This window comes from Pelecanus crispus, chromosome 3, assembly GCF_030463565.1.
Source record: "Pelecanus crispus isolate bPelCri1 chromosome 3, bPelCri1.pri, whole genome shotgun sequence".
Lineage (NCBI taxonomy): Eukaryota > Metazoa > Chordata > Aves > Pelecaniformes > Pelecanidae > Pelecanus > Pelecanus crispus.
The window spans coordinates 132512273-132536092 of NC_134645.1; the positions used below are offsets into that span (position 1 = coordinate 132512273).

General features: G+C 41.1%; 1 protein-coding gene across 1 annotated transcript in view; it reads left to right on the forward strand.

Moving 5' to 3' along the window:
• Positions 1-2848: 2848 nt before the first annotated feature.
• The window catches only part of LOC104029298 (dystrobrevin beta), a 55411-nt gene continuing 34439 nt past the window's right edge, over positions 2849-23820 (forward strand). The window contains exons 1-4 of the mRNA XM_075708416.1: positions 2849-2915; positions 6876-6956; positions 8947-9160; positions 14242-14327. Coding sequence (XP_075564531.1) covers positions 2849-2915; positions 6876-6956; positions 8947-9160; positions 14242-14327 — 448 coding nt within the window. The remainder of the gene's footprint in view (positions 2916-6875; positions 6957-8946; positions 9161-14241; positions 14328-23820) is intronic.

Genomic DNA, 23820 nt, shown 5'->3' on the forward strand with positions numbered 1-23820 from the left:
AGCCGTTCATCTAATGAAAAATTCAAATCTTTTGCTCCCTTCAAGAAAGGCAAGAGGCTTGGAGGAGGTCCTGAGACAACATTCCTCAGGACATGGTTTTCCTGAGACCATACCTGAAAAATCTACAAGATAATTCCTGAGTTATGGGTTAATCGGGCTTTGTTGATGCAGCACTTCATAATCGTGGAGAGACCAGTTTAGTTATTCAGATCTCATTTCAAGGACATTGCTGAACAGATAATTCACTCATTTGCTTTGCAGAGAGCATGAAGGGTAGTGCTAGCTCCTTTACAATTTTAAAAGTGTGTATCTTGGTCAATCTAAGCTATTTGGCCGTGAGTTATGTATGATAGTGTTCTATGACCGTGGTCCATGCAGCTTGGATGACCTCTTAAAAAACTCAAATCCTGACACCTGCAAGGCAGTAGAGATTGATGTCATGGTAATATCATGACTTTAAATGTACACGTTACCAGACAGCAGCAAAATTAATTGCAGCCCTTAATATACAGTATTAGTCTGATAGCCTGCTTCATCTCTGCCTTTAGCCTTTCCCTTTCCTCAGCCCCGTCTGCGCTACCTGCACAGCCTCTGGAGCGGTGGTGCTGAATGGGAGCCTCTGGCATCACCCCACGCTTTTCCTTGCTGGTTGGGAGCCCGTCTCTGCGCTTCCTGTGAAAGCACGCTAGGAAGCCCGTCTCATGGGTTTAGCTGGAATCCATGGGCTCCGGTAGGCAATTGCTAGGAGAAATGATGGTTATGGTATCTCTAGCATCACTCTGTCTTGCCGCTCTGACGTGAGGCAAGTTCCCCAGGGACTGGTTCCCAGCTTAGCAGAAAAATGAGATTGGCTTGGAAGCAGGGAGTTAGGAGCGTGGCATGAGGGACACATGCCCCCAAAGCCCAAGGGCAAGAAGATCTAATATTATCATGATTTTTTTTTTTGTGTGTGTGTTGCAGCAGATTCAAGTGGTATTGTCCCTTATGTCTTGATAAAAGAGTCTTTACTAAAAGCAATTTGAAAGATCAAATAACTAATCTACCCCTTGGAGTCCATCTGTTGTAGAATTTAGAGAGGCGCTAGCACTGGAAATAAAGCTGATTACTGGTGCAGTAACTGGCATTCTTCAAGATGACATGCATGTTTTATGTGATGAGGAAATAAAGAGAAGAGTAATTAGTTCCAAAAACTCTTAAGCTTGGGACAGGGTATGAGAATAGCTGGAAACTGTGGGTGAACAAAACGAATCACACGGGCAAAGTTTCCCAGTGCCCTGCTCTTTGCAGACCGAAGCAGATCTTCAGTGAAGAACAGCTTGAGATAATGCATTGTGAAGAACCTTCATTGAGAAGATAAGACGCTCCGTTTGCATATATGTATTTAACTTAATAAAATGAATTTATTTTAGGAAGATGGGAAAAAAAAGTTTACATATCTGCAAAAATGCCATTGAGGTTTTTTCCTGTTAAAAAAAAAAAAACCCAAAATACAGAAGCACGTTGGTTCTGAGTCTGTGGTCTTCTAAAGTAGGAAAAAAGAAGGAAGTAAAAAGTGTTTGCAGATTACTTTACACCACCATACACTTATTTTCCTTCTATGAACAGTTAAGGAAAAAGATTTTGGTGGCTTTCAAGATGAGTATGTGTTGCAAGATCTTCACCAGAGAATAATTAACAGGCAATGGACAACTGCTGAGGGAAACTGTTAATCAGAGTGTGTGTATTAAGTGCCAAGACACGACTTTCTTTTCCTTGGTTGGCATTTAAGCCTAATGAAATCTGTCCTGCCATGTTGCATGAGGGTGAGCTGACTAACTCCCTTAGAGTTAGATTCTGGTGTAATTGTAGAATAATTGTTTGGTATTTTTGCCTTTTTTTTTTTTTTTTGACATTTAAAAAAAACATATCTAATGAGTTGGTGAATCTGGTAACAAAATAATAATATAAGGTGGTAATTTTAAGTGAAATTTTACACTGGTACTGAATTAAGTTGCTTTTTTTTTTTTCTGGAGTTGACTGAAATTCAGCATCTGTCTTTTAGGACTACATAGTGAAGTAAGCCGTAAGAGGTACTAAATTGTCACTGTGCCTCCTTACCTTGGGGTGTAAGTTCCACTGTGTTGCTGCCGCTTCTTCAATGTGTTTTCCTAAGAAAGGGAGGCCTTTGTGACCAAGCTATACATGTTCTTTTTCTTTCCACCTTAATTATATTTAAGAGCTTTACTTCCCTGGCAAATATGAATTGACCTCAGGCATCAGGTTTCAAAGTTAAATGAATTCTTATGAGTTTTGTTTAAAGGCAACACAGTCCCCACCCCCAAACCCAACATCCCCACAAAAACCCTAGGCAGGGAAGAGGAGTGTTATTAATCGCTGTCAGCCAGGGAAAGGAGTGCGATACGCTTTCTCCTTTTGAACATCAAAGTCTCTAACATGCAAATCTGTAGGGCTCTGCACTTCATTGGCTCCACTGCTCGTGAAGAGGTCTTGCTTGCTTTGTATTTTGCAAACAAAATCTCTTTGAACAGAAGGGAATTCTTTACAGGGTACTGCTATATACATGTATGCAGCTCTGAGTTTTGCAAACTTCAATTAGCAACTAAAATGCTTAGAATTAATGTTTCCTGTACTGTGCACCACTTTGAAAGGTATTAACAAGTCTAAAGTGTATCTCTCTGTTACAGAATACAATTGTTATGAAGAGATGTCTGTCTTTCTACTGGTCTTTTCATTTACCAAATATAATCAAAACTGTTTCAGTTGAGGGATAAAATAATGTTGTTCACAGTAAGCTGCTCTTGTAACATAAATTCTAGCACAAACAGTGTTTGCTATTTTTGTCTTCAGAATGATTGAGGAGAGTGGGAAGAGGAGGAGGACAATGGCAGAGAAGAGACAGCTGTTCATGGAAATGAGTAAGTAAGAAATTTGAAGACATAATGTCGTTTATTCTTTACTGAGAGCTTCGCTTTGATAGTTTTACCAGATCATTTACATCTCATTTCCACAAGACCATTGCCTCATCTCCTGAAAAGCATCCTGGGTGCTCCTGGGTGCTGGTCAGGAGGAGAATACAAGAAGTGGGTCACGACTGCCTAAAAGGTCATTCATTTCTAGGTTTTGTGAAGCTCCTGTTTTAAGGAACATTCACATTTCTCATATATGGCAATATCTAAAGTTTGTGGACAGGTATTAAAATAAATCATGACAACAGGCAGATCACCTTTTACCTTAAAAAAAAAAAAAAAAAAAATTGCACCACGATGCTAGTGTGACCCAGAAGAGAAACAGTTTTGGGGGGCTGGGTTTTGTACAGGACCATTCCCTGAAAGAGAGGCTGTAATTGTTACTAGAAATCAAATGCCTGCCCAGAGATAATATAATTAATATAATTGAAAGGAATGAGACATAGCTTTTTAAAAAGATATGTGCAGTTAGAAGTAAAAGAGTGTATGTTTGTATGACATCATGTTATTTTACTTTCCCATGGGAACACAGGACTGAATGAAATTCCTAGGTTAGGCAAGTGTGTCCTATAATTCCAATTACAGGCTGATGAAGGGTCTGTCTTAAAAAAAAAAAAGTAGATTCATGCTATTTGGTTGAAGGAATTCCACAGTAACAGTCTTACTGTGGTTGTAAGCGTCTTACAATTTCAGGAACAGTTTCATTCCTGGCTATTTTATATCTGCTTCCTCTCATGTGAGACCAGTCTTGGATAGTATTTCTCCCCACGTTCCCAGCTTGTTTTGCATTTGAGTTTATAGTCATGTCCTTTTTGGCTTGCTCAACGTATGGCACAAGCTAACTCCTGTAGCTTCCCTGCTGTACACCTCATCTCCTGTTCTTCCCTGCCTCTGTTCGGTTTTATTTGAGCAAAGGTGACTGAATTGTGCATGGCATACTGGATGAAATCTCATTAGAACCTTTTAAAAGGACAACAGTTCTTCTCCACTAGAAATGCTTTGACTGCATCAGAGTATTACATTTGTCTTACCACTTTAACGTGTTGTAGTCATCTTGTGATCATTTAGTACAGAAATGGACTTGCTAGTTTTTAGCTTTGGCTAAATTGTTAAAAATATTCAGAATTCTTCTGCTTATCTTCATACAAGGTATCTCTCTTTGCAGCTGTGGTTCCTGCTGTTCATTATCGGTGAAAGTGCTGGTGTATAGGCGTTCCAGACTGCCTTTCGCTGTAAGGCTCTTTAGCATATCAGTATGAGAAATCTAAGGTCTTCAAGCTTCACCTGTCCTGTGGTGGAGTATTTCACTATAAAGTGAACACATAAATGTTTTCCTTTCTAGGTGAGCTTCATACACAGGGTACATGTGCGAAGTGTAAAATGGATGCTTTCAGTGACCATTTGTTGTTGGTCAACATAGAGATTTGCTGAAGCGTTTAGATAATTGCTCATGTGAGACAAGAGTAGCCCTTGGCATTCACCCACATAGGACATGCGACCCAAGGATGTGTTTGTTGGTTTTTGTAGTACTTATGGAGCTGTCTGACAGGCAAGAATTCCGTGCAAGCTATTCTAATTTTTCTGAACTGCAGAATGCATACGGAGTTTATCTGATGGAATGATCTAAAGAAGGTGGAGCAAGACTTTTCTCAGCCCAGTGGCAGGATACAAGGCAACGGGCACAAACTGAAACACAGCAAATTCCATGTGAATGTGAGGGGAAAAAAACGTTTTTACTGTGAGGATGGTTGAGCACTGGGAGAGGTTGCTGAGCGAAGTTGCGGAGTCTCCATCCTTGCAGATAGTCAAAACTTGACGGAACACAGTCTCGGGCAGATAGTGGTAGCTGACCCTGCTTGAGTAAGGAGGTTGGACTAGATATCTCCAGCAGTCCCTTCCAGCCTCAACTGTTCTGTGATTCTGAGCTATATGGATTGTCTTGAAAACACATCCCATTTTATCTTCAGATAGTTTAGAAGAATGACCTTGTTGAAGCTTTTGTGGTAACGTGACAGAGGAAGACAAGAACAGAAAATGGATGACTTTTTGTTTTTGCATGTAGCTGTTAAATGACCCTTTTTTTAAAATAGATACGCACGTATATTTTATATAAATCTATATACATATATTTTATATAGACAAAGCATTCTGTGAAGACTCATGATCTGTGGAAGTGCTTTCTGTGGTTTGAAAGATAGAAGTATGCACCCTAATTGAGAGTTTTGAAAGCATATTGTGTAGAAAATACAAAATGAGCTGTTCTGTTGCAGCCTTGGATCTGAATACTCCAGCTTATGTCACCTGGCCAAGTACTTTCCTGAAATATATCAGAGACGAGTTTTCTAAAGATGATGCTGGGAAATAATCCACTTAAGTTTGTTGCATCATACTATCAAGCAGAACGCTCCTCAGATGTTGGCTAGTCTAGTGCCACTCTTGGGTAAGGTGTCAGAGGGAGCCTTGGACTGGGACGTTGGTCAGCCTCCTCACTGACCTTATGAGAGTCTTTTCACCTCATGTTCCACGTCGGTGATGAAGAGAAATAATCCTTGTGTGTCACTTTCAAGACCCAGTACGTAGGTCTCTAGGAATAAGCAGATGCTTTGGCATGCGTGCAGATGCTTTGGCATTGTATTTGCAAAATTGTAATGAAATATCTAAAAGACAAGAATACTTTCTTAAATTTGCAACTGTGAGTCAGTGGGTGCATACACAAAAGTAATTCAAATGAGGTATTTGCAAGTTGGTTTCTGAATTCAGAATGTAGGAGGGAATAAGTTATCACCTTTGAGCAAGACGCCCCGATATAGCGTTCAGATGCCTTCTTCTGGAGGATGTGGGTTTGGTTTCTTGGTTTTGTTTTTAGGTATCTTTTAGAAGTCTGGATTCTGTAAGCCACAGTTATCCCTGTTTCTCAGTTCTCTACTCATCTAGGCTCTGGTTTTTGAGAGGAGTATGAAAGCCTGCAGCAGATCCTGCTCTTATGCTTTTATCCCATGAGAGTACATGAGGCGCAGGAGCCGTGTGCATCCATGCCATTGCCCACGTGCAACTGGATTGTTTCAGACTATGCCTTAAAACTGTATTGATTATAGGATGTAGGCACTAACGCTGTTGAAATGTGGGCCATTTAAAAGGCATTTTGGTTTATGATTAATGGGATTTTTGAGACTTGACTTGTTGGCTGCTTCCAAATTAGAAATGATCAATACTGGACTTTAAGCCAGTATCTTTTATCATCCCCATGTCATTTATCATCTTTGGTCAGTATAGGAGGTACGCAGGTCTGTTTGGCAGAGGGCTGACAGAGCTTTCTGAAATTGCTCAAGTTTGTAATGTTCAGAGTAATCGCTGGAGCTGGTAGATGTGGTACAGACTAGTGACAGATAACGGCACTCAAATCTTTCGTGATGTGGTGTTGTTTGAAGGTATAACACTTACACATCTTGAAGTGGGAGGTTGTTGGTGAAGATAAGATATTTTTTTTTTCTTTACTTCTATGCTTTTTCTGCTGCTTCTTACCTGATTTGGATCCATTTGGGAGCCCAAAAGCATGCTCCTGATGGGGCTGCAGTGCAGATGGTGGTAGGAGTACCAACCCACCCTTTTCTTTGTCTCTTATCTTTTGTGTCCATGTCTTCCAACATCAGTGCAATCCTCTTCCTTGCCCACTTGCCACTTAATTCTTGCTTCCTTTTAAGGTACTCATACCATTCTCAAACTTAGGTTGGTTTATGATACACTCCTGAAAATCACTTTACAGTGAGATACCCAATGAAAATCTTTGTCATGTTCATATGACAAAGATGATGTATGTGAAGAAACACTCATACCATTTTTGAAGTTATTCTCTGAGATAAGCTGAATGTTATAGAGGAAAGAAAAACACAAACTTTTTTTTATTCATAGGAGCACAGAATTTTGATGTCATCAGACTTTCAACGTATCGAACAGCCTGTAAACTGCGGTTTGTACAAAAAAGATGTAATCGTAAGTTATTATTACTCTTTATCTTCAAAAATTTCTCATGCATGACTGTTTCAAATACTCTACCCATGTGAATTTTAAGTATGGCAAGAGTAAGCAAACAGTTGATCAGACAATGGTAGTTGTTACTTAAACTAAACAGAATAAATATATAATTAAAAAGAGGCAGTGATCTTTGTCCAATACTCTATAATATCTTCAGTTTTATTCTTTAATGTTTGAAAAATTTAAAATATGTGGGCCAGCATGATGTATTCAGTTGCCCTAAGTGTTGGATGCAGGCAGTCTCAAGCTATTTGAGCTCCTGTCCCATCACAGTGTACCACAAACCACCCGACAGCTAGGGCACAGGTATGAGTGTGGTGAAGCGTAATACAGTCACTAGCGTGAAAGTGTCTGGATCTGATCGTGGTGGCATATATGAAATGCAGCAACCATAAAGAATTCTTCAAGTTCATACCATATTAGTCAGTGTAAGTTTTCTCATTCTCTTCCGTGGTCCTTTGACCTTGGATAGCTCACCAAAGCAAAGATTAATCCGAGGGTGGATAGGTGATACTGCTTTGCATTCTGCTGCCAGTGTAGAATTGGGCAAAGCAAAAAGCGGAACAGACTGATGTACGCAGGACTAGGTCCCTCCTCGCAGTGGAGTGGAATTAGCATGTGTCTGGTGTGGAGGAGGGCAGGAGAGCGGCTGAGGGGTCCTGCAGAGGACACGTGCAACTGCACGCTGCAAATTGTAGCTCCTCCACCGCGCAGCTGACCCCGAGGGGTGCGTGTCTCTTAGGGCTGCTGTGGCAGTACCCGCAGCGCCTTCAGTTTGATGGATGGCTTACAACTTTTTCATTCCGCTGGGAAAGTGTTAGTTCTTGTCTCTAATTCATGCTTTTGAATTAAAAACCTCTCTTAATCTGTAGAGAGGTATTAAGAAATGCTAGTTACAGTACATGGCACGCTTTGGGCCCAATTCACTGATGCCATGCATATGCCTTGAGTAACCTTTACCACACGTGTACGTATAGATGAGGCTGTGCCTTTGTGATCTTTGTCTGGGCCACAGGGTGATCCAGGGGCAGGTGCTTGGTGTGAATAGGTAGCTTGGCTTTTATCATTGTGTGCCTTTTATGTGAGAAATATAAAGATGAGTTTTATGTAAGAAATGTTAAAGATCACATGCTTACTTCAAACCCTTTTTTGTATTAAGGGAGGTAACAAAAGTTGTGAAGTTAGCAAGTGAGTCTGTCCTTTGTAACTATTGGATCATGTTCAGTTTGGACTGATGGATCGCTGTTGATCCTTAGATGTCTTCTCCCACTATCATGCATACCTTTCAAGCTTTGAAACATTTAAAAATACTATTTAATGTGGTTCTGCAGATCGCTTACTGTGGTTTTGGAAAACTTTTTCCTCTACGTTGTTAACACTTCTTAGATATGCGCTAAGATACGGCAGGGTAATTTAGGGAAACGCTTTGGAGCCCTAGACCTATGTTTACAAAGCATTATGCTTTGGACTTGGCAACTGGATCAACTGGAAACAGTCACAGTTTAACTGGAACATCAAGTTCCTCCTTCAATACTCAACTACTAGTCAGCATGAAGATGTTCAAAATTGTTGTAACCAGTTTGTAGTGGATTTAGAATATGGCTGATGTCTTTCTCAAATGAAAATATCTAACTCTGCTAAAACACACTGCATGATGATCGAAGATCGCTTTTCTCCTTTATGTAGTTTTTCTGTCAGAGCACCCAGATGCTGAAGGGTGGAGTAAAAGGCACGCAAGATGTCTGGGCACTGCTTTGTTACTTTAAAGTAGCTGACACGAACTAGGAGTATGAATATCAAGAGTCTGTCTCTCACTTTGAATACAAATTACAAATAAGTAACTGTTCATTCCAAAATAAAAGCTAACATAGTATTCAGAAACAGTACCATAAAAGTAAGCTTGCATGCATTACAGAATAGAAGTTAATTTTTTTTCCTTTATTTTTAGTTCATCTTGTTGATATCTGGAATATGATTGAAGCCTTCCGAGATAATGGCCTTAACACTTTGGATCATAACACAGAGATCAACGTGTCTCGACTAGAAACAATCATTTCATCCATCTACTACCAGCTAAACAAACGCCTTCCTTCTACTCACCAAATCAGTGTAGAGCAATCCATCAGCCTCCTCCTCAACTTCATGATAGCAGCATATGACAGGCTAGTAACTCCTCTAGTTGTATTCTTAAACTAATTTTCTCTTTTAGTTAGCTGAATGCAGCCAACAACTGCATGAGTCTCTGGCAAACTGTCCGCATGCTATTTCTCAAGTTCATGAAATTGTGTGTTGCACATACACACACACACGTATTTAATATCATAGTAGTGTCTGCAGAGATTTACATTGCCACAGCAGCAATGCTTTGTCTTAAAAATTGCTTTCGTAAGACAGATGAGTTAGTGCCTTCTGGAACTTGCAGACTGCTGTAAGCCGTGTATCTGAACTGAAGATGAAGTGAAACCGTGTTCTGCAGAATGTGGTAGAACATAATGTTAACCTCATGGTGGTATAGCATTGTTTTAAAAAGCGAAAGTGTTTTATTGAGTCTTGATCAACAAGACCATTTTATAATGCTACATTGTTTTGACAGTCAGCTTGGATCCTATTCTAACATGCTGTGACCCCATAAAGGCTAATTCTCATTTCTTGGCTGGGAGGAGCTTGATTTCTTGTCCAGGGTACTGTCAAGGCATTTCCTTGTCTCCAGTTTTATGAGTTTCTTTCACAGCCTCTTTCTTCAGGGTTTGGTCTGCTAATCTTCTTGAGTAGATGTGTCTCTCTGGGTCCTCTGAGTAGCAACTGCAAATCTTTCACTGTTGTTTAGCACTTCTTACTTTTTGTCTTATCTTTCTCAGAGTCAGCTATTATTTCAGTCTTATCTTTCTTCTGCTTTTGCCTTCTCTTCTAGCAGTAGAGAACTGCTTGTGGCCAGGAAGCTGTCACAGAGATGGAGGAGTCTTACCCAAGACAATCTGCAGCACTGAATATGCCAAATAGTTGTTCTGTTTGTAATGTCCAAACTTTGATCCTTTCCTAATGTGACGACTTCTTATTGTCACCAAACAGAAGCTAGCTTTCCCTCCAGAAAAGTCCAAGAGTTCAGAACAATCCCTATCTCACTAAGGACAGATAAAAATAACACAAAGCTCAGAGCAGGAAGACTGCTATGACAACAGAATCAAACATGTATTTTCCTGTTTAGTTCTGATTTGGTGTTAGTTGTGAGACAAGTTGTAAGGGTTAGCTGATGGGTTTAGTTATTCTGAGACAGATCACACTAGAAATACAGAAGTTAAAAATAGAAATGGTTGTGGTTTGGGGGACTGGCTCGAAAGATTGAGGCTTTAGTTAGAGATACGTTTTTCTCCCCCACTGCCCCCAGCCCTGCATGTTCTGCCTCTTCTGCAACCCAAGCAGCACGCTTGATCCCAGCACAGAGCAACAGCTTCTCTTTAGCTTCCTCCATCTGGCATTTAGGATTGAGAGAGGAGCTGGGATGCTGGGCTGCGTTGTGCAATGGGAGAACCAAGAATAAGAGGAGAGGCAGGGCTGAGGCTCCCTCTCCAGGAGTTCGTTAACATGGCAGACATATTTTTTTTTTTTAAAAAAAAGTACCCATCTGCGCTGGAATTGCATCACTGGGGTAGCTGTATGGTTGCTTGAATGCACATAATCCAGTAGCTTCTTACAAGGTGGTGCTGGTGGTAACATCACAAAGTCGTTAGCATTCCACCAAACAGGAATCAAAGATTTGACTAGCGTCTTCCCCGTGGAAATATTTGAGTTAGAGCTTATGTTAGGTAAGTATGAAAACCGCTCCCAACAAACACTTCACTGGGACCTGTAGAACACCACTGATCGTGGTGCAGAAATGAGGGCTCGTACTGCGTCAGTGGTGAGTTGTGAGGAGGAACAGCTTTGGTATGATGTTCTTTGCTGCTTTCTTCCACAGAGCTTTGCGTGGGTGTTTGCCAGTTTGTTCCTGGTCTGTTTTTTCCCGATAGCCTCTCATGGCTTTCCAAAGTCCCAGACACGTTACTGGCACCCCAGAGTAACGGCTCATTCCCTGACCCCATTTGAGTGTTTCAGAGCAGTCAGGTTTTTATTTCATCATTTCTAGACATTGCATTTAATTTGGCGGTGGGTTTAGTTGCTCCAACTCCTTTTTTCTTTTTAAATTGTAGGTATCGAACCACACTGTGTGCTGGTAATAAAGCAGCGTGCAATAAGGGGCAGGGAGACGATGACCAACAAACAAATGAGTTGGCAAGCAAAGTGCGGAGAGATGCGATTAGGAGGAACCTCGTAATCAGCACAGCAGAGCTGGCAGGGGCATGTGTGTATACATAAGGAAATGCCTACGGATCGGCATTATGCGGAAAGCTCTCGTACCTCTTCTGGGAAATCAGCATGACCGGGTGCCTCCCTGAAGTGGCTGCACAGCCTTGCGTGCAGCATGGGGAGCAAACGGGAGGAATCGGAGGCCTGACTCCTCTAGAGGGGACACGGTGGGAGAGCTGGCACAACTGGAGTGCTGCAGCAGGTCCTTGAGGAGGGCCAGCGAGGAGGGGGAGTTGGCCCGGACGTGAGAGAGCGGCTGGAGGGCATGGAGCTCTCCCTGGGGACGGGTGATGAGCCGGCTGGGGGGTTGAGGCAGGATTAGTGGGCGGACTGACACGGACATCGTTGCTGTGGGCAGCTGCTACGGCCCGCCTGGTTAGGAAGACGTAGAGGATGAGGGAGGATGAGGCTTTCTTCAGACAACTGGAAGAAGCTCCATGTACACAGGCCCAGTCTTGTTTAAACAAGTCCCCCCAGTTCTGTTTCCAGTCCTGAGAACTCCTGATTGTTATAGGAGTTTCAAAATCATACGGAAAGTTTTGTCCTTTTTCCTTTTGATAGGGAATTCAGCAGATTGAATAGCATTGGTACAAAAATAGGTTTTGGCAAGTCGCTTAATAACTGCACCTCTACCAGATTGCAGGGGGTAGTTTGGGGTTTTTCTTGATTAATAAACAGAATGTCAGCAGAGGCAGGCCTAATATCTGAAGGCTGTAGGATACCTTTCCAAGGATAAGATTGTATCCACGTGGAGATATTGATGGCTTTAGTCACCTGTTTTTTCTGGAAATTAATTCAAAGCTGAACTCTCTTTTGAGAGAAAATGAGTGTCTATTAAAAAGAGAAAGGGGAGGGGGGTGAGACTGTAACTTATGGAAATTTGAATTAGCTAGTAAGATTTGCTCAGATAAAATTGGAGGTCAAGGCTTGAAGAAGATGAACTTTTCAGACAACCAATTTCAGATGTAGTCAAATCTTAATTTTTTTTTTTTTTTACACAGAGAGAGAGTGCCAACTTACTCCATTGAGAAAGCTGTTTAAGAGAAAAGACAGAAACAAAGCAGGACAGTTGAGATTTACCTTGTTGCTACCTTTATAGCCTTTATATAGCTTGAAATAAATATCTAATGTGGTTAGTTTTCTCCCTTTGTTTAGTTTGTTTAAACAGTGGTTAAAAGGGTACTGGATATCACCACAGTGATGGCCTTTGAGTCACCATTCCTCTTCACAGATCTTCCTGTGGTTTAGCTCTAGGAGACATTGCCTCTCTTTTGTAGAGGGAATATTTGAAAGATACTCTGAGTCTGTACTGGAGAAATAGTATATTATATTTCAGATAATTCTCAGTCTGAGAAAGGTTGAGAGCCTTTACCTCACCATGGAGTGTGTGTTACCGGAAGATACTTGCATATTAACTCTGAATGTAGGAGGGGGACAAAAAGGTTATTTGGTTGCTTCCTGATGTCTCCATCTGGTTGCTCGTCTGTCACTGACATCAGACCTTGTCACTACTTCAATACTCTAAGCCAATACTGACTTCAAATAATTTTACTCTTAACACTTCCCAAGTGCTAGTCTTCCAAGCGCAAATGTTAAACAAGCATCTTTTTTCCACTGAGAAGAGTTCTAGAGTTTTTCTAGATATCTTCTAATGCTCAGTCGTGTATTTTCCCCGTCATCGTATTTCCCATGACAGTACAAATTATCTGCCCAATACATTTAATTACAGTTAGTTGAACATATTTTAATTCTTTTTCTCCTTTTATATGTGACTTTACCTTTCTTGGTGGCTTATCAGTCTGTACCACTGTTTATAGTTAAGGATAATGACTGTACGTTTCTGTTTGGCAGTAAGTCGCTCACAAGTCCAACAGCTTTTACCCATGTTTACACACATTTCTTTTGCCCTATGCACCGCTAACCTAATGTTCTACCAACTTCACAGTAACAGTGGATTTACACCGAGATCGCCACACTGTGGCTGTCTACTGTCGCGTGTTGGAAGCTCTCCGACTCCTGTCTTTATTGCTATGAACGGTGATAGAGAGATCCGGAGGCAGGGAGGCGGGATGCGTGCCTTCTGGGCCAGCACGAAGCTGGGAGAAGCTCTTACGGATATCAGCCGTGCTGTGCTTTAACCCAGCAAGCCGCCTTCCGTCTTCCTGGTGACTTGCTTCCCTCGTAGTTCCATCCTTCTCTTTCTTTCTGGTAGCAGGAATAATACACGTAGCTGTTTCTACATATCATGCCGTGCTGAATGGGCTTTTTCATACTTTCCATAGAGGCAAATTCATTTTCTCTTGCTGATATTAGAAAATGGTTCCCCAAATGTGCCATCTGTTCTGATAGCACAGCAGCTTTTTTGACTTAAATTAGAATAAAACGTTGTTCACGTTATTCCTGTGCTACGTGGTATATTCAGGATATCGTACAACTTCTCCCTTAGCTGTCGATTCCCGTACTGTTTTTAGAATAAAATGTGTATTTCAACATCAGAGTTTAAATCAAGGAGTAAAAATTTAAAGCAACTAACAAGGGGTAGCAGAGGAAAAAATGAGATGTTTTGCAGTGAACAAATGTATTTTAATGGAAAAAAATTAATTACCATGTTACTTTTTTATAGGACAGTTATGGGATGAACAAGACAAATGACAGTCTCTTTAGCTGTGCATTTTTCCTAATTCTGCAAGAAAATTTGATTTGTGATTAGACACTTGTTAACACTTCCAATATATTAAAAATGCTAGTGTTATCACTGTTTTAATGTTATATTAAATAGTTTTGGCAGATCTTAGTAGTTAATGGAGGGCATTTATGCATTTCCTTCCTAGGCCTCAAGTATTTTTCTTGCTTATCATTCTATGTAGTAATTCCTTACCATGTAATTTTTTTTCCACAGCGAGGGCCATGGGAAGTTGACGGTATTTTCAGTGAAAGCTATGTTAGCGACAATGTGTGGCGGTAAAATACTGGACAAACTCAGATGTAAGTATTTTCAAGCAAATCAAACCATTTTATGAAATATTTTGTTTCCATTACTGGCCACATGTTTTATTGTATTAAGTTCTGAAAGCTAACTTTTTTGCTTATTCAGCTATCCTTATACTGAAACGAAATGAAGCTTGCTGCGTTAATGTTTTTGTTACACATGCCATCTGCTGGCCATACAACATACTGGGTTTGTACTGAGTAGGCTTTACATGTACATTTGTGTGCTTTGAAATGCTTGGGCACTTCTTTAAATGTAAAACTTCAGGTCTGATTTTTCCGATAGTAATGTTGAATTTGTTGCCATTTCCCCGGTTCTGAGGATGGTAGGGGGGCTTCTGTACACCTGCTTCACCTGAGGCACTGTCTGCATCTTCGCATTCTGTAATTCCAGCTTCTCAGTTCTTATTTTCTAACTCTCCTTTTTATTATTCTCTTTTCATCAATCTTGCTTCTTTTTTTTTTCTGGTCTCCATGAGCCTTCTGCTGTATCTGTAGAGAATCAGTGATATCCATAAACATTGGTTTTGTCCTTTAGTAGTAATTCTTGTTCTTCTATCTTTCTTAGTGGCAAGGCGTACTGTTGTTACAGGTGTTTTTTTTCTTTTCATTTCCACCCTGAAAAGTTGGGGAGTTAAATCTTACTGTCAGTGCTAGATTTTACTGGTCAGGTCTTATCATTTTCACCTCACCCAAAATTCCGTTTATGAAAGTTATCTCGTAATAATTCATTTCTTCTGATCTCCATGGTTGTCATTCACTGTAAATAATTCTTTAGACTCTTCTACATCATTAAGCTTATTTATTATATTTTCTTTAAAACTAGCAATGTGAAATACTAGTGCGCTGAATTAAACTACATGGCAAGGTCTGAAAAATAGGTAGTGAGAAATGATTGCATGCATGTATTAATATTAAGTCTGCACATGTCTCAGTACCAGGAAATTCCAGGTTTTTTTATCTGGTAGTAACTGTAAAACTCTCCGATTAAAAACAAAGCTGCAGGTGACTAAAGATTAGTGTTAAATAAAGGGGACAGGCCTATATGACAGAGGATATTTAAGACCTTTTCAGTGTTTTTAACAGATGCATTACCTCTGTAAAATACATAAGATCAAACACTGGAGGAAAAAGACAGAGACTATATCTCCTCAGTAAAAGATTACATTTTGGATTTAATTAGGATAAGATTTGAGGAGGTTACAGTAAATGAGCCGTTCAGTACAGGCCTGGGACAGAAAAGGAGCCTTATTTCTAGAATTAGAAAGACAATACTTAAACACATGAAGAAAATGGCAGTGTGACCTTTTAGTGGAAAAGGCAATTAACCACTGGAATTAAATGTTACAGGAATCAGTAAACTTTTGAAGTTTTCAAAGACCTAGATAACGTTCTAGAAGTTATATTAAGCCTCCAGTTACTGACTCAAAAGGTAGCTAGTTAAGATGCTTTCACTTTAAGGACACTTAAGTTAATAGTCCTATTTAACAGGTATATCTAGTCTTAAAACTTAAAATTTGTGCATTTAATGTACTGCTTGCTCTCTCCTTTGTCTTTTCATAATGTCTGCTTTTCTTCATAGCATTTGAAGCTTCCTTTTTCCTTTTTCTTATTCTATTGGCTCTGTTTCCTTTGCCACTGTAACTTTCTTCTTTATAAAATTCTTAACTGATATTGATACATGTTGGAGGAAAGGCTTTTGACTACCTTCAGTGAATAGTGCTGCTGCTTATAGCTTTGTCATATTCTGGTTGTCATGCCTTTTACTTATTCTTTCTTGTATCTCACCAGCTGACCTCTAGTTTGCATTGTACTTCTGGGTTCTTTCCTCCAGCATCTGCTGTCCCTCTTTTCTCAGTGCACTTCTGTTTGGATGTGGAGCATCATTTTCAAGGAGCATGCGACTTCGTATTTGACGTGTTTTGGACAGCAGCACTTCTGTCTTTTTTTTTTTTTTTTTTTAATTCAGTGTTCAAACTCAGTTCCTCTCCTTGCCTTTTCAGTATGTCGCTCACACGGACTTCCCACCATTTGATGTTTCTGGGCTAGTCCTTATGACAGCACTAATTCTTGGCCACGCCTATGTAAAACCTGGTTTTGGTGAGGGTTTTTTTGTTGTTCTGTCAGGTATAATATCTTATGAATCAACTGCGCAAAAAAATTTTCTTTAACTGTAACAGTAATGCTGATTTGCCACTGCTTTGTAAGGTCATGGCACTTTCTCCACATGCACCATCTGCTGGGACACTCCTGTGCCACTTTTGGATGCTCCTCTGTCCCCTCATGTGCTCGTTGTTGTCTCTGCTTGGGTGGAGAGGAAGTTAAAGACTGGAACCAGCTCGCTTATTCTCTAAAATGCTCACAGTGCCATGTGCAAGGCTAGACACAGAGGTAGAGTCTTGGTGTGTGATTATCAAAATTGTCCAGGAAAGGGGGATTTTGGCTAATTTGGAATTGAGATTTTTAGTAGGATAGGAAATCTGTGCAGGAGGCAAAAGCTTTCTCTAAACCAGGATAGACTTAGGCTGTTGACTTTTCAAACAAGGTCAAAGGACAGCTTTCTGTGGAATGTGGGAGAAAATCTGAGAGTCAGGACAGTAGGATCTTGTAAACCTTCTGAGAAGAGCGGAGATGTATCGTATTGTTAGCAGAATAAGTTTCTGAGTATCGCCAGAACTCAAGAAAAGTAATAAAATAGCTGAACTATTAACTGCTGGTTACCTGTCTTTCTGAAGACTTTCTAAGGGGCAAGGGAATGGAAAGAAGAAAATGTCGTGTGAAGTTTGGGAGGGGAGATGTGGGGAGCTGCAGGCCTGTGTACCTGACACACATTCTGGGCAAGCTGTGAGTAACAAAGAATAGAATTAGCTGATGCATGGATAAATGAGATTTTGTTGTTGGGGGAAATGGTTTTTGTGAAGGGATGCTTTATAAAACCCCAGGACATTATTAAAGGGGGGGGGGGGGGGTGCGGAAAGAGGGACAAGGGAGTTCTGGCTGATACAGACTTCTTGGATTTCTGAAAAACATTCAAGAAGGTCCCTTATCAAATGCTTAAAGACATTTAAAAATTTGATGAAAGGTGGGGTCTTCGCACGGGTAGAAGGTTGGCTAAAAGGAACCAAAGAAAAGCAGTAAAGGTCCTTTTTGTGTATTGAGATTGGTAGATAGTGCTGGACCTAAACTGTTTTCAACACTGTCATAAATGATCTGGAAAAATACAGTGGAAGGTGACAATTCAATACAAAGTAAATCAGCGTAGTAAAAGCTAAAATAGACTGAAGAGTTGTAGTATCATCTGACAATGCTGAGGAACTGTGAAATAAAATGGTGGGTGCGATTCAGTGTGAATGTACGTAAAGCGGTGCATGCTGGAGGAGTGAAGTGTAATCCTACTGTGATGCACAGAAAGGTGGGCTAAGGAAGCTGTTGCTCAGATGAGAGATCTCGGAGCTATGCTTCTGTGAAGGTGTTGACACACTGTTTAGTAATGGCTAAAACCCATATGAAATGTTACAGAGGGGAAGGATGTGGAGAGGTACAGGCACTGTATAAATCCATGGCGTCTTTATGCTCTGAATGAGTGCTGCTCTAGTACCCTCGTCTGGTACTCTGCCCTTTCCAGTTCCGATACATCTTTTCTGAGAAGAACAGCAAAGATCATCAAAGGTAGAGAAGGCTTTCTGTACAAAGAATGTCAAGACAGAGCAGGATTCTTCAACCTGGAAAAAATGGTGTTGAAAGGATAGTGTTCTATGAAATGATGAGCAATGTGTTAGTGGTGAATAGGAAGCAGCTGTTCCTTTCCCCTTCCAGTTCAAGAACTAAAGGGCAGTAACTGAAGTTAGCAGTGACAATTGAAACAACAAAAACCAATACTACTTTAAACCTTAGCAAAGGATGTTGTTGGTATCAAACGCTTACACCACTTGATTACTCCTTGAACCAATTTCACTGAAGGCAAATTCATCAAAGGCTGCTGAACGCAAAGATACTCTCAGCGAGTGGAGGAATGTTCTGGGGAACGTGCTTGCCTGAGCCATCTGCTGTTGGGATAAACAGACTTTTGATCTGATCTGCCTCAGCTGTTCTCATATTCTTTATTTCTTCTGATCGTTACGAATATGCTGTCTTGGTTTTTTTTCCCTTTCCTGTCTTTCCCACCTGTCTTTCTGATTACTGACCCATTTCATCACTGAACTTCTGTTCCCAGTTTTCTTGTTCCCCTGATTCCACCCCCACTCCTGCACTGCCTCCACTCCCGTTCCTAAACAGGCTGTCAGCTCCCGAGGCTTTCCGGAAATCCTGGAAGTTGTAAATACTTCCCCCCCCCCCCCCCCCCCCCCATCTCATAAGTTATATGAATGATAGTAACTTGGTCTCTGTACTTGCATATGTACAGGCTTATTTTTTTAAATTCTGAAAATGTGAACAAATGGAGTGGTTTTCAGTCCATACAGCGTCTGACAGCACATATGAAATGGGAGTTGTTCAACACCACCACTTTGCTGTCTCTGCAAAAGATCATTTCCTGTGACATGACACTCTTTGCAAAGGAGTTCCTTTGCGTGGTGTGCAAGGTAGGAGTTGTAAACCCAGCCTACTGCTATTGACTTTATGGTTTTTGTCATAGCCTTTTAAGCCCAAGAAATGGCATATAAAAATGTCAAATTTTGGGGATTCAGATTACTTCATTTTGGCATTCAAGTAGATTCATTGTGAAGTAATTAGCGCTTCCTTCCATGTCATTTCTGCAAGTAAATTGCAAACAGAACTTCAAGTAAATCAAGACTCTGCCCTGCTCATTTTAAGGGCTGTCTGACTTCTCTAATGACTGGTTCTACCTGTGTGGTGCTCCTTGGCTCCCTTGCCTCACTAGCTCCTTTTTTCGTCTCGCCATCTTTGCTCTGATAAGCCTTCAGTGCTTACCGCAGTTCAGCCTAAAAATTCATACAATAAGGTATGCTAAATACTAGGTTTCACATAATAAAGGTCCTGAAAGTTAATCTGCTGTAGATAAATTAGCCTGATTGTGGAGTTTTGATTTTGGGGCGAGGGTATTTTGGTTTTTGGAGGAGTGGGGATGAAAGGGGAGTTACTTGTTTTGGTCCTAATCAGTGGACCAAAGTAGTAGTAGTAATAATAATATGTGGTTTGTTTTGGTATCACATCTATTCAAACTGAACAAGCTCAGTGCATGATTTTATCCAGGCTTGCTTACATCTCATTTGTTTATAACACATGTTAGGAGTTGCCACAACATCTGACCTGATAGAGGAAAGGCTGCAGCAGTGTCATGTCCCTGGTCCACCAGTGGTGAGGGTGGGCACGCGTTCCCGGTAGGAACACACGCACTCAGCCACATGGATCAACACGGACAGAAAACACCCATCTGAACACGAACAGCGCCAGCGACCTGGTTCTGTTCCCCCCTTGGCCTGAGTGGGATGCAAGTATGTTGGTGGCATAAATACATACACATATGCATGTGCCTGTACAACATGGATCCCTCCAGTGACTGGCCTTAGATGCTCATCTCTCTCGTAGCTGGTCCTTGGAGCCTCTTAGATCCTCTGGTCTCTGCAGTATCTGTCCCAGACTTATGACCTCTCTGATACCTAGCTCTCAAACCCTAATCACTAAATTTTCCTCCAAAAGCATCTTCATAATCTCCTTGTAGGTGCTTGGGTGGTTTTATTGGGTATCCTCAGTGTCTTCTCTTCTCCAGGCTGAACAACTGCTGTTTCCTCAACCTGTCCTCACAGAATAAGTGCTCCAGCATGCTGACCATCCTTGTAGCCCTCTACAGAGCTCGATTCAGTTTGTCTTTCATACTCTGTCTTTCATATGCTGTGATTCTCAACAATTCTCTGACTCTGCGGGGTCCCAAAGCTGGACACAGTACCTAGAGGAAGTCTAACAAATGCTGAGTGGAGGAGGATGGTCACTTCCCTCTACTAGCTGAGCTCCTGTCCGTACAGCCCAGGATGCCATTGGCCACCTTTGCTGCCAGAGTGCGCTGCTGGCTCCTGTTCAGCTTGTGACCTTGGAACCCACAAGGACCTTTCCAGCAGAGCTGCTCCCCAGCCAGGCAGTCCCCAGCCTGGATCACTGCCAGAGTCTCTTCCTTCCCAAGGGCAGGACTTTGCATTTGTCCTTTTTGAATTTCATACAGCTCCAGCCAGTCTGGGTCCTGCTGGGTGGCAGCCCTTGCCCTCAGGGGTATCACCTGGTCCCCCCACTTTGGCATCACCTGTGAACTCGATGAGAGCGCACTCTGGCACCTCTCCCGGATCATCAGTAGGCATGTTGAGCGGGACGTGTCCCAGGACACGTTCCAGCAGTAGCGCACTTGGTATTGGTCTCCACTTAGAGTTTGACCCATTATCCACTACCCTCCAAGCCTGATCATCCAACCAGCTACTTCCCCATCTGGCTGTTCACCCGTGCAGCCTGTGACATTCCAGCCTGGGTACTGGAATATTGTGGGGAGAAAAAGTAAAAAGCCTTGCTCGACTTGAGGTGAATGATACCTACAAATTCAGTCATCACGGAAGACAGTCGAGCTGGTCAGGTACGATTTACCCTCAGTAGATCCATACTGATGGATCCCAGTCCCCTTTTCTTTCATGTGCCCGGGAATGTGTGCCAAGAAGATCTGCTCCATGATTTTCCCAGGAACCGAAGTGGGGCCGACTGGCCTGTATTTCCTTGGATTGTCCTTTTGACCTTAATACATACTTTGGATTAATGCCAGAAAAACTTGCATGCACACACACAAGCACAGTCAAACTAATTCATCTGTTAAATTTGTTTTCTTGGCTTTTACTGATATTAAACCTAGTATTTAATAAATATTTTATGAATTTGTACAATAAAAATTGACAACTTCATAGGAATTGTGAGACGCAGGATACGCTCAAGGTCAAGACCCTAGAAAATGAGGGTGCCAGTTTTTGTTGCTTTGTTTTTAACTTACTCGGAGAAATGGTAGAGCCTTCAGCTGAAACGGTACAAAGCATCAGGCAAATGCCTTGATTGGAAAACACAGAACAGCCAATTTTGGCAGTTATAAGCAACTGAAAAGAGGCTCTCGAGGGAACTGTTGGGCAGGTTTAACAGGTGATATTATGAGCTCTGTTCTTAATGTAAAAGTTTTACTACAGGCATTTGAAAAAAGGAAATCGCGAGTTGCACAAGTACCATTGTACGTTGGTGTTTTGGGGACTGAGCAGTGGTTTTTTTGAAGTTCTAAATTTTTTATTTCCTCTGCTTTAAAAAAAAAAATGTTTATAGCATAGTAGCATTGAACTGAAATTTTACATGGGAATTAAACTATAATACCTTGTCATCAGGAAACTCTATTAGCATGCGCCTGTTGTGACCCTGAGGTGAGCTCTTGAGAAATTATGCTGTTAGCCGCTGTTTAGCTTGAGGTTTTCTCTTTGAGGGTAATTTACTGCCCTTTAAAAGGGTAGATGACTATAATTATATCCTACTAATCTTTATCTTTTCCAATTTCACTGGTAATTTCCCATGTGGAAGTTTCCCACGTAAATGAATTCAACTTTACTTTGACTATAAAACCATTTTTTAATGACTGCAAGATATAGGTTAGTGGGGTTTGGTTTGGTGGGTTTTTTTTTCTTTTTTTAATTTACCCTTGATATAGCCTGTTCTATTTTATCTAATTTTCAATTTATTTCCATAGCTTTAATTAACTTTCTCCTTAAAGTCATTTAGATCTTGCATACTGTTGAGTTCAGATTAATGGACTGTATTTACCCAGAAGATTTCTGTCTGTCTTTTAAATACAAGTACTGTCATGTTCCAGTCATGTTCTACCAGTCCCACATTGACAGATTTATTACGAGACCTTCAGTTTTGTGCATGTGCCAGTTCCGGAGTGATTCTGATCTAGAATGGATTAGGGTTCTGGAAGTTTGGCGCTCTAATTATTTTTAGTTGTTTCCACAGTTTTCATTTGTGTGCATTTTGACCTTGACTTTTCTTCCCCATTCAATTTTCAGGTAAAATTTAATTTTTTTGCTTGCCTTAATTTTCTAAAATACAGCATTCCCCCAAGACCCCATTTATCTTCCCCGCCCTGCCCCTTTTTTTCTCCCCTGTTATTCCTAATATGCCTTAGAAGGTTATTCAACAAGGGCTTTGGACCTTCACTTCAAGCTTGTCTGTTTAGCTGGTGATATAAATTCCAGACAGCTTTATCACCCTTAACTTAGATATTGTAGGCTTCTTCATGAGCTCGTTCATTCAGGAGATTGGAATAATTTCTCTAGTTTACTAGAAATATGCCTTTCTGAAATAGTCTTTTTTTAATGGACCTAGTTTTGATCAGTTAAATGAAGCTTATTTTCTGTCAACATATCCTTTTTGATGTTTAATTACTGATGGTGTCTTAAATAACCTCATAGATGACTCAGTGGCTGTTTAGTGGAGAATTCTGGTATCTGTCACATCTTGGAAAATTTTAGGTCTTACTAATGTTAGTGCTCTTATTAGAGAAATCTTCCTTTACAGAGTAATCTGATTCTGCAAGTATATCGGAGACGCAGTTCTGTTTGCGAGAGTTGTCTTTTCCAAAGAGATTTTCGATCCCAGGACGGTTCTGCTTTATCTGCATGCAGCTGTCCTAATATTTTATATGCCATCATTTTCTTATAATGCTATCTATACACCTTCTCCGATACTTCTACCTTTCCCGAGACACGAGAGCTGGGAGCTTTGGGTTGGTCACGTGGAATGGCTGGAGCAGAGGGGTTGGAGGAGTTGAGCCTGGTGCAGGAAGGGGATGGAGGAGATCCCGTACGGGAGATGCCCGTAGCTAGGAGCGCGGCGTGGAAGTACCGGCAAAACTGCCCTCCTCCCTGCCGCCTCCTGGGACCTCCCTCCCTCCCTCTCTTTTTCCATACGTACACAAGATTGCTGAACACCTTGCTCCATCCTTCTTTCGGTTTTAGAAATATATTTAGCCTCACATAGCTAATTAAAAAGCTTACCTCATCTCGTCATAAACATTTGCTTGTGTAAGGACAGACCTGTTCTCGCTCTTCAGCGTGCGCAGCGTCTCTGATACCAAATTAGAGCAGATTTCCTCTTCCCCGTCGACTCAGCTGCATGGCTTCCATGTTTTATCCTGGGAGATGGCAGTCGTCGCACCCCGCTTTCCGACTGCGTCTCTGCTCATGCTGCGTTACTTAAATTCAACATGCCGTTGATGTGCACCAGATTTACCAGGAGTTTTGCCTTTGTGATTCTTACAACTTTTTTAATTCTAGGAGACTTCTCAAAGGATTTTATGTAGTTTTATTTTGAAGGCGTAAACATGAAGATGTAACGTTCTGTAACTTTTATAATGCCTCCTAGCTTCTGCTTTCTTGCTCTCACAGTTAATGCGCTGGCAGAATCTTTTCTCAAGAGTGGGTGAGATGGGATGGAGGAAACGGGAAGATTTATATCATAACACGTT